We start from the raw sequence: 12,553 nt of genomic DNA on the forward strand, positions 1-12,553 counted from the left end.
TCATGATTTTCGTAGAAAATTCACACTGTGAAATATTCGACTCGTCTTTCTACGATGCTATCTCCATCCCAAAATGTTATAACCTAGAGGATAATGAATCCTTATACTGATACCTATATCCATTATGTCCAGATTCATTGTTTAGAATAGAAATTGCAACATTTTTATAAGAGAAGTCGTTTAGGATAATGTTTAAGTCAAACCTTATAAATATAAATCATGAATAACTCTTAAGATATTAGATATTGAGTTTAAAAATGTAAAAATCATATAAAAATCATATGAATAGAATTTGTCTTGAAAAGTACTTTCATAAAAGTATATATACTCCCTCCGTCCTAAAAAAAAAGACAAACCCTGGGTTTCCGTGTTCAATGTTTGACCGTCCGTCTTATTTGAAAAAATTATGAAAAAAATTAAAAAGACAAGTCACGCATAAAGTATTAATCATGTTTTATCATCTAAAAATAATAAAAATACTAATTATAAAAAAAATCATATAAGACGGACAGTCAAACGTTGGACACGGAAACCCAGAGTTTGTCTTTTTCTTTGAGACGGAGGGAGTATATCACTTTTCAATAAATATTTTTATAGAAATAAGAAGTCAAAGTTGTGTTTTGAAAACCGTGTCGCTGTCTAAAACGACTTCCTTTGCGAGTACGAAGGGAGTAATAATCATCTGCAGTAGAAAAGTTCCTGCAGGCTGCAGTCGTGGAATCCAATCACGATCAACGTCGTACCGCTCGAAAGCTCACAAGTCACAACACAGTCACCGAGTCACGCGCATACATCCGCCGCTAGCTACCCCCTGCCGCTGCCGGTACAGTCTACAGTGGCTCGTACTCGTACGGCGGCCATATACCATCCGCCCGACGCCGACAAGACAGCTCGCGCGCCGCCCACGAGCACAAGCCTTGCCCCGCGCGCGCCACCCGAATCCACCGGCACCCGCGGCTCCTCCCCTCTTCGCGTGGCCGACGGCGAGCCATACGCGCGCGCGGCGCGCGGGGGCGTGGGCGCGGTGCGCGGTGGTGGTGGTGGTGGCCCGCGTCGGCGTGGGGGTGGGGGGTTGGGGTGTTGCGGGGACGGGAGCGCGGCCACGCGGCGCGGCTCGCCGCCGCTTGATGGCACCGGCCAAACGCGTGGCCGCGCGTGGCGAGACGTGGGGGAGAGGGCGGCCGCCCAATCCGGCGGCGTTCGGGAGCGCGGGGCCGTCCGATCGACGGGTTTGGATGGAGTCCCTCTCGGCATGGGAACGCCAGGGTGGATCTTACAAAAAGGGCTGCCCTTTTTTCACTTGACCCCATTCACTTCTTGCAAATTAATGTTATATGGAGTACTATACGTAATGCATCCTAATAAGTAAAGTAGGAGTATTTGACAATTTCATACTCCCTCCTTTTTTAAATAGATGGCACCATTGATTTTGACCATTCATATTATTCACAAATTTTATATAAATATATAAGATATAAATTATGTTTAAAGTAATTTTAGTGATAAAACAACTCACATAAAAATAAATAATAATCTATCTATCTATTATTATATTATTAAAACAGCCTTGAAAGGAGACACCACGTTCGCTGTGGAGATTAGAAATTCCCACATTAATCGAAGAAAAAGAAAAGAAGAGTCCAATTAGAAATACAATATAAAAATAGCTGAAATTCGGAATTAAAAATATGCAATATGGAAAGAGGAGTCCCTATAAGAACCCAATACGTGATTAATTAAAATTAGGAATAATAAAAAAATAAATTTCAAAATTAGAAAAAGAAAAAAGAAGAGTTCGACTAGGAATACAATTTATAAATAACTAAAATTCGGAGTTAAAAGTAAGGTTGAAAGAAGAGTCCATACAAGAATCCAATACGAGATTAATTAAAATTCAGAATAAAAAAATCGAAATTAGAAAAAAGAAAAGAAAATAAGAGTTCAAGTAGCAATATAATTTAAAATTAACTTAAATTCGGAATTAATATAAGCAATATTGAAATAAGAGTACATATAAGAACCAAATAGTAGATTAATTAAAATTCTTAATAAAGAATAAAATAAAATCCGAAATTAGGCAAATTAAAAAGAGAGTTAAAGTATGAATACAAATTTGAAACAACTAAAATTGAAAATAAAAAATAAAAATATCAAAAGAACATAATAATAAATAAAATAAATTCTCAAATTAGAAAAAGAAAAAAAATATTTCAATTAGGAATACAATTTATAAATAGCTAAAATTGGTAATAAAAATAAGACTATTGAAAGAAAAGACCATGACGAGATTAATTAAGTAACAAGCCTATAGAGAAGTAAAGTGGTGGCGGTTGATGAGACATCTAAAAAATATTAATAAAACACCAAATAGAATCCAAATGACGATTAAAAGGAAGGACGACGGGCAGGTCGTGAAGCAATCAGTCAAAGCGGTTGGCGGGGGACTTCTAGAAAGTAAAATAATAAACCCCAATAATAATCATATTTAATTTTTAAATTCTCAATTACAATAAAAAAAGAGAGGCAGCGGGTCGTATAGAAGTACAATGGTAGAGCCGCCGATGGTTGGTGGGTCTTCTAGAAAGTAAAAAATGAATTCCAATGGTAGTTATGTTCGATTTTTACAATCCCAATGACAATAAGGATTATGCAGCGGACGGGTCGTAGAGGAGTATAGTGGCAGTGTTTGACGGGATTTCTAAAAATTATAAAAAAACATAAACCCAACGAGACAATAAAACTGTAAAAACTATAAGGTTTAATTTTTAAAGGTTCGGGCTTTTAAAAAGTAAAAAAATAATTCCCAATGGTAATCATGCTTGATTTTAAAATCTCAATGACAAGAAAGAAGGGCGGCAGCGGGCGAGCCGTAGAGGAGTACAGTGACAAAGTCCCTGACTTTTAGCGGAACTTCTAGAAAGTAAAAACACGAACCTAAACGATAATTATGTTCGAATTTTAAAATAGCAATGACAATAAAGAGAAGATGCAGTGGATGGTTGTAGAGGAGTATAATGGCAGCGTTTGATGGGACTTTTAGAAATTATAAAAAAGAAGCCCAACAGAACAATAAACTCTAAAACTATAAGTTTTTAGATCTAATTTTTAAAGGTTCCAAGGAGAATGAATAGAAACGGTAGTAGATTGAGCAAGATAATAAAAAAAATAATATGACAGAAGTAAGGGTAGCAACTGATGTGTCTTTGAAAAACTATAAAATTAGAAACACGGGAATGATAAGGTTTGGTCTAAAAAAATTTAAGACAATGAGATAACTATTTAATAAATTTTAAGTAAAATCATATTAAAAATATATAATTTTATATGGGTGCTAGCCGCGCAATTGCGTGGGCCATCCAGCTAGTTACATTAATAAGATGAATGATCCTACTATGTTCAAAAGTCAATTACGTTATTTATTTAAAAAACAGAGGTAGTATGTTTTTTTCAAAAGGTAGACGGGGGAGAGACTTTCCCCCACCTTAAAACTTCCATTACCAAAATTAACAGAATTATTGTCTTTTAAGGATTACAAATGAAGGTGGAGAAGAGTTCTTTCCAATGCGAAACTACATCGTGCTCTCTTATATTCTTTCTTGCTATCCAAAGAGTTGCATCTTCCACACAGATAATCTCAAAATCTTTTGGATTGATGAAGGTTCTCCGTGGAATACATTGTCATGTCGATGATTTCATAGGCGCCACCGCGCCAGAAACAAAGGAGATAGAATGCCTTGAACACAAACTCAGAATTGGTAGCAGGGGGTTGAAGAATCTCGCGATCTATCACTGAATAGATGAAAGCTGAATTCTGATCGATCTCCACAAATGCCCTGTGAAGACGCAAGTGAAAAACATGTTATTATTTGCATATTCAGCTTTGCCAGAGCAGACCTTGCACCACACCGGCCGTAGTATACGTACTCAAGAGAGTAGATTACTTGTTAACACAAAAAAAAAATCCCCAGTTCAAGAAAAACATATGTTTACATCATTGCATGAAAGACCCCTGGATCTTTTACCAACGTTGATGATTAAAAAAAGCAATTTAGAGCAGTAGATTTGAACCAGTATATATATACAAAATTTGTATGTGACAACGACCTCTCTCTTAAAGCGAGTGTTAAGGTCGCGAATTCGTGGATGTGCGTGTGTGCGTCTTCTTTGTCACTTGAAAAAGAAAAGGTAAAAGTAGTGAGCACTTGTATGTAATACATGGAAATGACAGGGGTTGGGCTGCTAAATGTCCCATGTTCCATATGCCTGTTTTCGACAAAAAGAGTGGCCATGTCCGGACGCACAGGCACTGTGCTATACCCCCCTTACTTACTCGAATCAAACAAAACAAGAATCCAGTGAGACACACCAGGGGACAGAGAAACGTGCCCACAATTACTAGTTCCCTGCTATCTAGCTTGCTTGCTATCTCAGCTCCCAGACGATCGATCGAGCGATCGAGCTAGCTAGTGTCTGCATATAGACTGATAGCGAGTGGGATAAGCTGGACAGCGAGGGAAGAGAATGCAACGAGATCACCGGAGGAGCTCGCCGCCGGCGGCCGCCTCCAGCAGCGAGAGGTCGTCGGACTCCGCCCCAAACACCGACGACGGCAAGGAAGGCACGCACACGCTCGATCTCTCATCGTCATGTCTCGATTTTTTTTTTTTTGTGTGTGTGTTCTTGATCGATCGATGATCACCAATTCGATCGCCATGGCTGTCGCTTGTTGCCTCGATCTTAATTAATTATGCAGATTTTTTTGATCTCGCGATCGATCTCGTTGGCAGGGGTGGATAGCGACGACGAGGAGATAGTAGGGAGGGTGCCGGAGTTCGGGCTGGCGCTGCCGGGGACGTCGACGTCGGGCAGAGGTAGTGTTCGGGTTGCAGGTGACGCGGCGGCGACGGCGGCCGGGACGTCGTCGTCGTCGCCCGCGGCGCAGGCCGGCGTCGCCGGCAGCAGCAGCAGCGGGCGCCGCCGCGGACGCAGCCCCGCCGACAAGGAGCACCGGCGCCTCAAAAGGTGTGTAGTGTAGGCCTCCACTTCGTATGTGTACTGTATATATACGTACGTCATGTTAATTACTCCATTCGTCGGTTTTAACTTTTTCTTACACTGGTTGACAATTTGTCTTATTTAAAAAATTTTAGAATTATTATTTATTTTATTTGTGTCTTACTTTATTATCCAAACTACTTTAAACATAACTTTTATTTTTTATATTTGCACAATTTTTTTTAATAAGACGAGTGATCAAATAGTGTAGCAAAAAGTCAAAATCTCTTATATTATGGAACGGATTGAGTAGTCCTTATATGTGTATTGTACATTTGTACTGTACGCCACGTCCCTTTTTATTCAGAGAACTCCTGTGTATATACTGATTAATTAGGGGTCTAGAAGGCTAGTTTTGCTCAGTTGCTTGAGTATTTCTACTGTTTTAGAAAAAAAATTACTATGAATATTGATTAATCTCCCATCAGAAGTCTAATGCTCGATCACTTAGGTCACAAATATATATCATTAAGCTTCCTATCGGTCTTCGATGCACGACATTGACTATTTTTCATTAAAATATTTTTATTAAATCTAGCAAGTTTAAGAGATTAATTATGAAATTACTTTTGAAGACAAATCGATGCATTACGTATTTTAAAATTTATTGGTAGCCAAAATTTTAAAGGTTTGACCAAAAAAAATCAAATGGCGATGTATATTTATAACCGGAGGGAGTACATATATTATATGCCATGTAAACTGTAGATGCCAAATTTGTAAAATTCTATTTTGTATACAGACATTTTCTTAGAAAATGTAATAACCAACAAATCAAATTGGGGTGTTTCCATTTGTATACTTTCAAATTTGGCATAGTATAAACCAACCATTTAAACAGCAGACATGTTAACATATGATCAAGATTCTGATGTGACACAAACTTATTAACAATATTCCAACAATTTGGGACAAGTTGTTTGATGTTCGATGCTTTGTACTCGAGCGAATCTACATGTGAAGATTATCTATGTCCTATATTGGACAAATGGGCCCAACACTTTCAGGTCTATGGGGGAAGGTTCGTTAGCAGTACTTTAGCATATGGTGATGTTATTCCAATCATGATATATGTTGACCTTTATGCAAAATGCAAATTCTTTGACACATGGAACTTGTGCCATATATCTGTAGGTGTGAAAATAGGATGGGTGTAATTTTATATATACATTTGAATCCAAGCTACATATTTATTCTAATGCATTTCAAAATTGATATTATTACACAAGCTATATTGAGTTATTGACTCTGATATGCAAATAATTATTTTCAAGTTAATTAATTCACGTTTATCTTTATTTGATTGAATAATATTATAATATAGAACCATATCCAATCACATGTACTTCTGTATTACTAGTACCATATTTTTGTATTACTTGTTATTTTAACTCTCTGTCTACATAAAGGTACCAATAACAAATCACTGCTACCCAAAGAATCAAACCATTTATTTTCCGATTAAAAAAACATCTTCTTAGAATGTTACTCCTGGTGGTTGCAAAAGAAAGACATTTTGGACTTCTCTAAATCAACAAGGCATAATTTGAATATTTAATCCTTGTGCTAGGACAAAGTTGGCTACCTTAATTATTGTCTTCATATGTCTGTAAGCTAAAATTTTAGAAAAAATAATAATTATGATCAAAGCTAACTTGTGTTGCCTACACAAGTACTAAAATGGCATACTTTTGTGACTAGAGGTAATACATCTATTTTTGACTGCCCATGCATATAGAACACCATATAATTTGTTCTCAATCATACACACTCGCAAATTAATTCTATAAGACCTTAATTTTGTGGCGGGCGTTTGGGAATTAATCCACTAGATTGCTGAGGAACCGGGTGTCAGCGCAGCAGGCTCGGGAGAGGAAGAAGGCGTACATGAGTGAGCTGGAGGCGAGGGTGAAGGACCTGGAGAGGAGCAACTCAGAGCTGGAGGAGAGGCTCTCTACCCTGCAAAACGAGAACCAGATGCTTAGGCAGGTAATAAAACTGTATTTCGAAGCAGACATGTGCATATGCATAATTCTGAATTCTGATCAGCTCTTCATATATACGCACTTAATTGACAGTTGACATAATTTTAATTATGTTGATAACCTTGTAATTAAGCTTCCTGTCAACTAACACCCCTGATATATATACATAAATAGTACATGATACGAGAATCAGACTGCAGAAAAAAAGAAAAGCTGCCTATAGAAGGGTATCTGAAGATTATATAATTGTGCTAGTAAATGCTGAGATGACATATGTTTAACTTCATGTGTTATTTCCAGGTGCTGAAGAACACAACAGCAAACAGAAGAGGGCCAGACAGCAGTGCCGGCGGAGACAGCTAGTAACCGCAATCTGTAGTCTGGAATCTGGAGTTCGATTAATTTTGTTAGCTTGGCTAGCTCCATTTGGCAGAGTCACAACTAAGACTCAAAGGGAAGCTGCTCCCTTTTGATTGATTTGTAGTTTCTTAGATAAAATTAATTACTACATTAAATACAACCATTCTTGGCTATGCACCTGAATAAGTACTCGTTAGTGCTAGCCAGATCGAGACAAATGAACTTACCTATTTATGCCTTCTCGAATCAACTCTGGAAGGCATATAATTGTTTCCATGTCTACCTCCTATTGGCGGATTGGCCGAGCCCTGCAAAAGTGTAATAAATGTATGTAATTCCGCCATTCCGGCCGTCAAATGGTGTGCACAAACGTCTACTGTTGAAGATGACACTGTCAGTACGGTATATTGTTGAAGAACGGTAGCCGGTATTCAGTAGGAATATGATTATGTGAGTGTAATGCATGATGGAAATGCAACTTCTTTCAGAGCTCGCATCGGATTTAATTTTCTATGTTTCCCTATATGATTTGCATTTACCTGTAAGAGATCGAAGATTAAGCACCGGATTGTTCCGCTTGTAAGTCGATCAGGTTTGTCCCTGCACAAACACCGGTAAGAAATAAGAATACCATTCTGTCTAAAAAAAGCCTGCATCTGTAGTGTACTCCCTCCGTTTTTTAATAGATGACGCCGTTGATTTTTTCTCACATGTTTGACCATTCGTCTTATTAAAAAAATTTATGTAATTATAATTTATTTTGTTATGAGTTGCTTTACCACTCATAATACTTTAAGTGTGATTTATATCTTATACATTTGCATAAAATTTTTTAATAAGACGAATGGTCAAACATGTGAGAAAAAATCAACGGCATCATCTATTAAAAAACGGAGGTAGTATGTGTTTTTTTTGTCATTAGGCTTCAATATAGCTCACTCTTTATATACATCAGTAAAAATTACAGGAGAGAATCAATAGATACTGCCTCCCCTGATTCCTCGCTTCCTCAGCACGTACATAACGAATTCATCCTCTGTATTATCCACGTTGTCTGTACTACGAATTCATCCTCTGCATTATCCACGTTGTCTGTTACTTGGCGATACTGCACAGAGGCAGTTTGCTTGTCTAGCTAAGTTGTTTCTTTCACCGAGGCTGCCTTGCAATCATCGCAGGAAGTTATTAATACGGCATTTTGTCACGTCTAGTTGGATAGTTAAAACATAACCACTATATATGATTTAGCCATTTAGGGTTGGATTGGGTTTGACACCACGGTACAGTTATACAGATACCATTTTTAAGAGAGTTTTGTCTGGTCTTAGACTCTTAGTAGCATCCAAACTTACGCTATTGAGATGACTTTGTAGATAGAGTAAAAACTGAATCAAGTGTTTTGCTGAATTGTGTTACCTGTTAGCTCCGAGATGGATGGAGAGAGCCCAGAGATAATGCCTGTAGAATGCCCTGATCCTGAGCCTGCTTCTTCAGAAAGGTAACAACTGAAAATGTTATCAGTTATAGTATCAATCCCCACAATGCTAAACCATATCCATGCTAATGGTTCATAACCAATTCTGAAAATGGGTAATCAAATTAGTAACATGGTCATTAAGATTGGAAGCGAAAAAAAAATTGATGAAATTTTTGGGGTTTGTGTTTTTGCAGTGGTGATGACCATGACATACCTGAGCCTCTCAGCAGCAGGCTGTCCGTACCGTCCGGCGAGCTCAACCTGTACCGCGCCGCCGTCGCGCTCCGGCTCGTCCTACTCGCCGCCTTCTTCCGCTACCGCGTCACCCGCCCCGTCGCCGACGCCCACGCGCTGTGGGTGACGTCCGTCGCGTGCGAGCTCTGGCTCGCCGCGTCATGGCTGATCGCCCAGCTCCCGAAGCTCTCCCCGGCCAACCGCGTCACGTACCTCGACAGGCTGGCCTCAAGGTCATCTCGATCGCCATGGCCGGCGGCCATGTGAGGCAAGACACTGAGACAGAGACTCCTCCTGCCCATGCAGGTACGAGAAGGGCGGGGAGGCGTCGCGGCTGGCGGGCGTGGACGTGTTCGTCGCCGCGGCGGACGCGGCGAGGGAGCCCCCGCTGGCGACGGCGAACACCGTGCTGTCGGTGCTCGCGGCGGACTACCCGGCGGGCGGCGTCGCCTGCTACGTCCACGACGACGGCGCCGACATGCTGGTGTTCGAGTCGCTCTTCGAGGCGGCGGGCTTCGCGAGGCGGTGGATCCCCTTCTGCCGCCGCCACGGCGTGGAGCCGAGGGCCCCCGAGCTCTACTTCGCCCGCGGCGTCGACTACCTCCGCGACCGGGCCGCGCCGTCCTTCGTCAAGGACCGCCGCACCATGAAGGTGGGGTGAGCGATACCGCCGAACACCTTGAAGGCATGCACGCATCGATGAATCCGTCGCCGTTGTTGCAGAGGGAGTACGAGGAGTTCAAGGTGAGGATGAACCACCTCGCTGCGAGGGCGCGCAAGGTGCCGGAGGAAGGATGGATCATGTCGGACGGCACGCCGTGGCCGGGGAACAACTCGCGGGATCACCCTGCCATGATTCAGGTGATCGATCAAAAAAACCTCTCCATAAAATTCCCCGCCTCTTCTCTCGAGCGCTTGTCACCATTTTGATCAAGCTGGTTCGTCTCTCCAGGTGCTCCTGGGTCACCCCGGCGACCGCGACGTCGACGGCGGCGAGCTCCCGCGTCTCTTCTACGTGTCGCGGGAGAAGCGACCGGGTTTCCGGCACCACGGCAAAGCCGGCGCCATGAACGCGCTGGTGCGTTGCGACACTGCCTGCCTGCCTGTCCATGGCGTTGATCTGGTTGCGATGTGAATTTTGGTTTGATCGGTGCAGCTCAGGGTATCCGCCGTGCTTACTAATGGCGCCTACGTCCTCAACCTGGACTGCGACCACTGCGTCAACAACAGCAGCGCGCTGAGAGAGGCGATGTGCTTTATGATGGACCCGGTCGCCGGGAACAGGACGTGCTTCGTCCAGTTCGCACTGCGCGACAGCGGCGGCGGCGGCGGCGGCGATGGAGACGACGGCGGCGGCGGCGGCGGCGACTCCGTCTTCTTCGATGTAAGAGACGAAATGTCCATGTTGCTGAATTGCGTAACCTCGCTGATTCTTGCTGCTCGATCTGGTTCAGATCGAGATGAAATGCCTCGATGGCATCCAGGGTCCGGTGTACGTCGGTTCCGGTTGCTGCTTCAGCCGGAAGGCGCTGTACGGGTTCGAGCCCGCGGCGGCGGCTGACGACGGCGACGACATGGATACGGCGGCGGACTGGAGGAGGATGTGCTGCTTCGGGAGGGGGAAGAGGATGAACGCGATGAGGAGGTCCATGTCCGCCGTGCCGTTGCTGGACTCGGAGGATGACTCCGACGAACAGGAGGAGGAGGAGGTGGCGGGGAGGAGGAGGAGGCTGCGCGCGTACCGCGCCGCGCTGGAGCGCCACTTCGGCCAGTCTCCCGCGTTCATCGCCTCGGCGTTCGAGGAGCAAGGGCGGCGACGCGGCGGCGACGGTGGCTCGCCTGACGCGACCGTGGCGCCAGCGCGATCTCTCCTCAAGGAGGCCATCCATGTCGTCAGCTGCGCGTTCGAGGAGAGGACGAGATGGGGCAAAGAGGTGGCAGCTTCGCCGATGATCACTTCGCCTTCCGCTCCCATGATGATGTTGATGTCGTTGTTCTCCTGCAGATTGGATGGATGTACGGCGGCGGTGTCGCGACGGGGTTCCAGATGCACGCGCGCGGGTGGTCGTCGGCGTACTGCTCGCCGGCGAGGCCGGCGTTCAGGCGGTACGCGCGCGCCAGCCCCGCGGACGTCCTCGCGGGGGCGTCGCGGCGAGCGGTGGCGGCCATGGGGATCCTGCTGAGCCGGCGGCACAGCCCCGTCTGGGCCGGCCGCCGCCTCGGGCTCCTGCAGCGGCTGGGCTACGTGGCCCGCGCCGCCTACCCGCTCGCCTCCCTCCCGCTCACCGTCTACTGCGCGCTCCCGGCCGTCTGCCTCCTCACCGGCAAGTCCACGTTCCCCGGCGACGTTTGCTACTACGACAGCGTCCTCCTCATCCTGCTGCTCTTCTCCGTGGCCGCGTCGGTCGCGCTCGAGCTGAGGTGGAGCCGCGTGCCACTGCGGGCGTGGTGGCGAGACGAGAAGCTCTGGATGGTCACCGCCACATCGGCGAGCCTCGCCGCCGTGTTCCAGGGCATCCTCAGCGCGTGCACCGGGATCGACGTCGCCTTCTCCACGGAGACGGCAGCTTCGCCACCCAAGCGACCGGCGGCAGGAGACGATGACGGGGAAGAGGAGGCAGCATTGGCATCGGAGATTACGATGCGGTGGACGAACCTGTTGGTGGCGCCGACGAGCGTGGTGGTGGCGAACCTCGCCGGGGTGGTGGCGGCGGTGGCGTACGGGGTGGACCACGGGTACTACCAGTCGTGGGGCGCGCTCGGCGCGAAGCTGGCGCTCGCCGGGTGGGTGGTGGCGCACCTTCAGGGATTCCTCCGGGGGCTCCTGGCGCCGCGAGACCGGGCGCCGCCGACCATCGCCGTGCTCTGGTCGGTGGTCTTCGTCTCCGTGGCGTCGCTGCTCTGGGTCCACGCCGCGTCCTTCTCGGCGCCGACGGCGGCGCCCACGACGGAGCAACCGATCCTGTGAGAATCACGGGAGTTGGGAGGGATTGTAGGGCTGGGCCGTGCCGGGCCGAACCAGGGCTTTCCTCTAACGATGATTATTATGTTGGAATAAGTTCATCTGAGGTCCCTTAACTTGTCAACGAATTCGATTTTTTTCCTTCAACCGAAAAAACAGATACAATGCATCCCTCAACTATCAAAAGTGGTGCAGATGAGATCCCTCGATGGTTTTGACGGTGGTTTTGGCTGATGTGGCGCCTACGTGGCTGGTTTGACTCGGTCTTCATTTGACGTGGCATTGACGTGGCGCTTACGTGGTAATTCCATCCAAAAATAATAATAACCCTATGGGACCCACATGTCAGTTTAACATACAAGTTAATAAAAAAAATAGTGGGGCCCACATTGGGTCCCATGTCATTCTCACACCTCTCCTCTCTCCATCTCCCCCCTCTTCATCTCCCGCCGGCGGCGAGGCCTACCGGTTCACTGTCGA

General features: G+C 45.3%; 2 protein-coding genes across 3 annotated transcripts; both read left to right on the forward strand.

Moving 5' to 3' along the window:
• The first annotated feature begins 4,316 nt into the window (after nucleotides 1–4,316).
• On the forward strand, nucleotides 4,317–7,892 carry LOC127777618 (transcription factor HY5-like). 2 transcript variants are annotated; one of them, XM_052304214.1, is made up of 4 exons: nucleotides 4,317–4,618; nucleotides 4,788–5,022; nucleotides 6,888–7,044; nucleotides 7,341–7,892. In XM_052304214.1, exons 1-4 carry the CDS (start codon nucleotides 4,522–4,524, stop codon nucleotides 7,401–7,403), a joined length of 552 nt encoding a protein of 183 aa, XP_052160174.1. In that variant the 5' UTR covers nucleotides 4,317–4,521; the 3' UTR covers nucleotides 7,404–7,892. The 2 variants fall into 2 exon arrangements, with proteins under 2 accessions (XP_052160174.1, XP_052160175.1); XM_052304215.1 differs by having other exon boundaries at nucleotides 6,888–7,040.
• Nucleotides 7,893–8,830: 938 nt separating this feature from the next.
• LOC127777619 (putative cellulose synthase A catalytic subunit 11 [UDP-forming]) lies at nucleotides 8,831–12,267 on the forward strand. The gene is made up of 8 exons (XM_052304217.1): nucleotides 8,831–8,898; nucleotides 9,072–9,344; nucleotides 9,418–9,763; nucleotides 9,835–9,972; nucleotides 10,064–10,189; nucleotides 10,268–10,495; nucleotides 10,566–11,045; nucleotides 11,117–12,267. Exons 1-8 carry the CDS (start codon nucleotides 8,831–8,833, stop codon nucleotides 12,077–12,079), a joined length of 2,622 nt encoding a protein of 873 aa, XP_052160177.1. The 3' UTR covers nucleotides 12,080–12,267.
• Nucleotides 12,268–12,553: the final 286 nt, after the last annotated feature.

The sequence above is a fragment of the Oryza glaberrima genome, chromosome 6 (assembly GCF_000147395.1).
Source record: "Oryza glaberrima chromosome 6, OglaRS2, whole genome shotgun sequence".
NCBI lineage: Eukaryota > Viridiplantae > Streptophyta > Magnoliopsida > Poales > Poaceae > Oryza > Oryza glaberrima.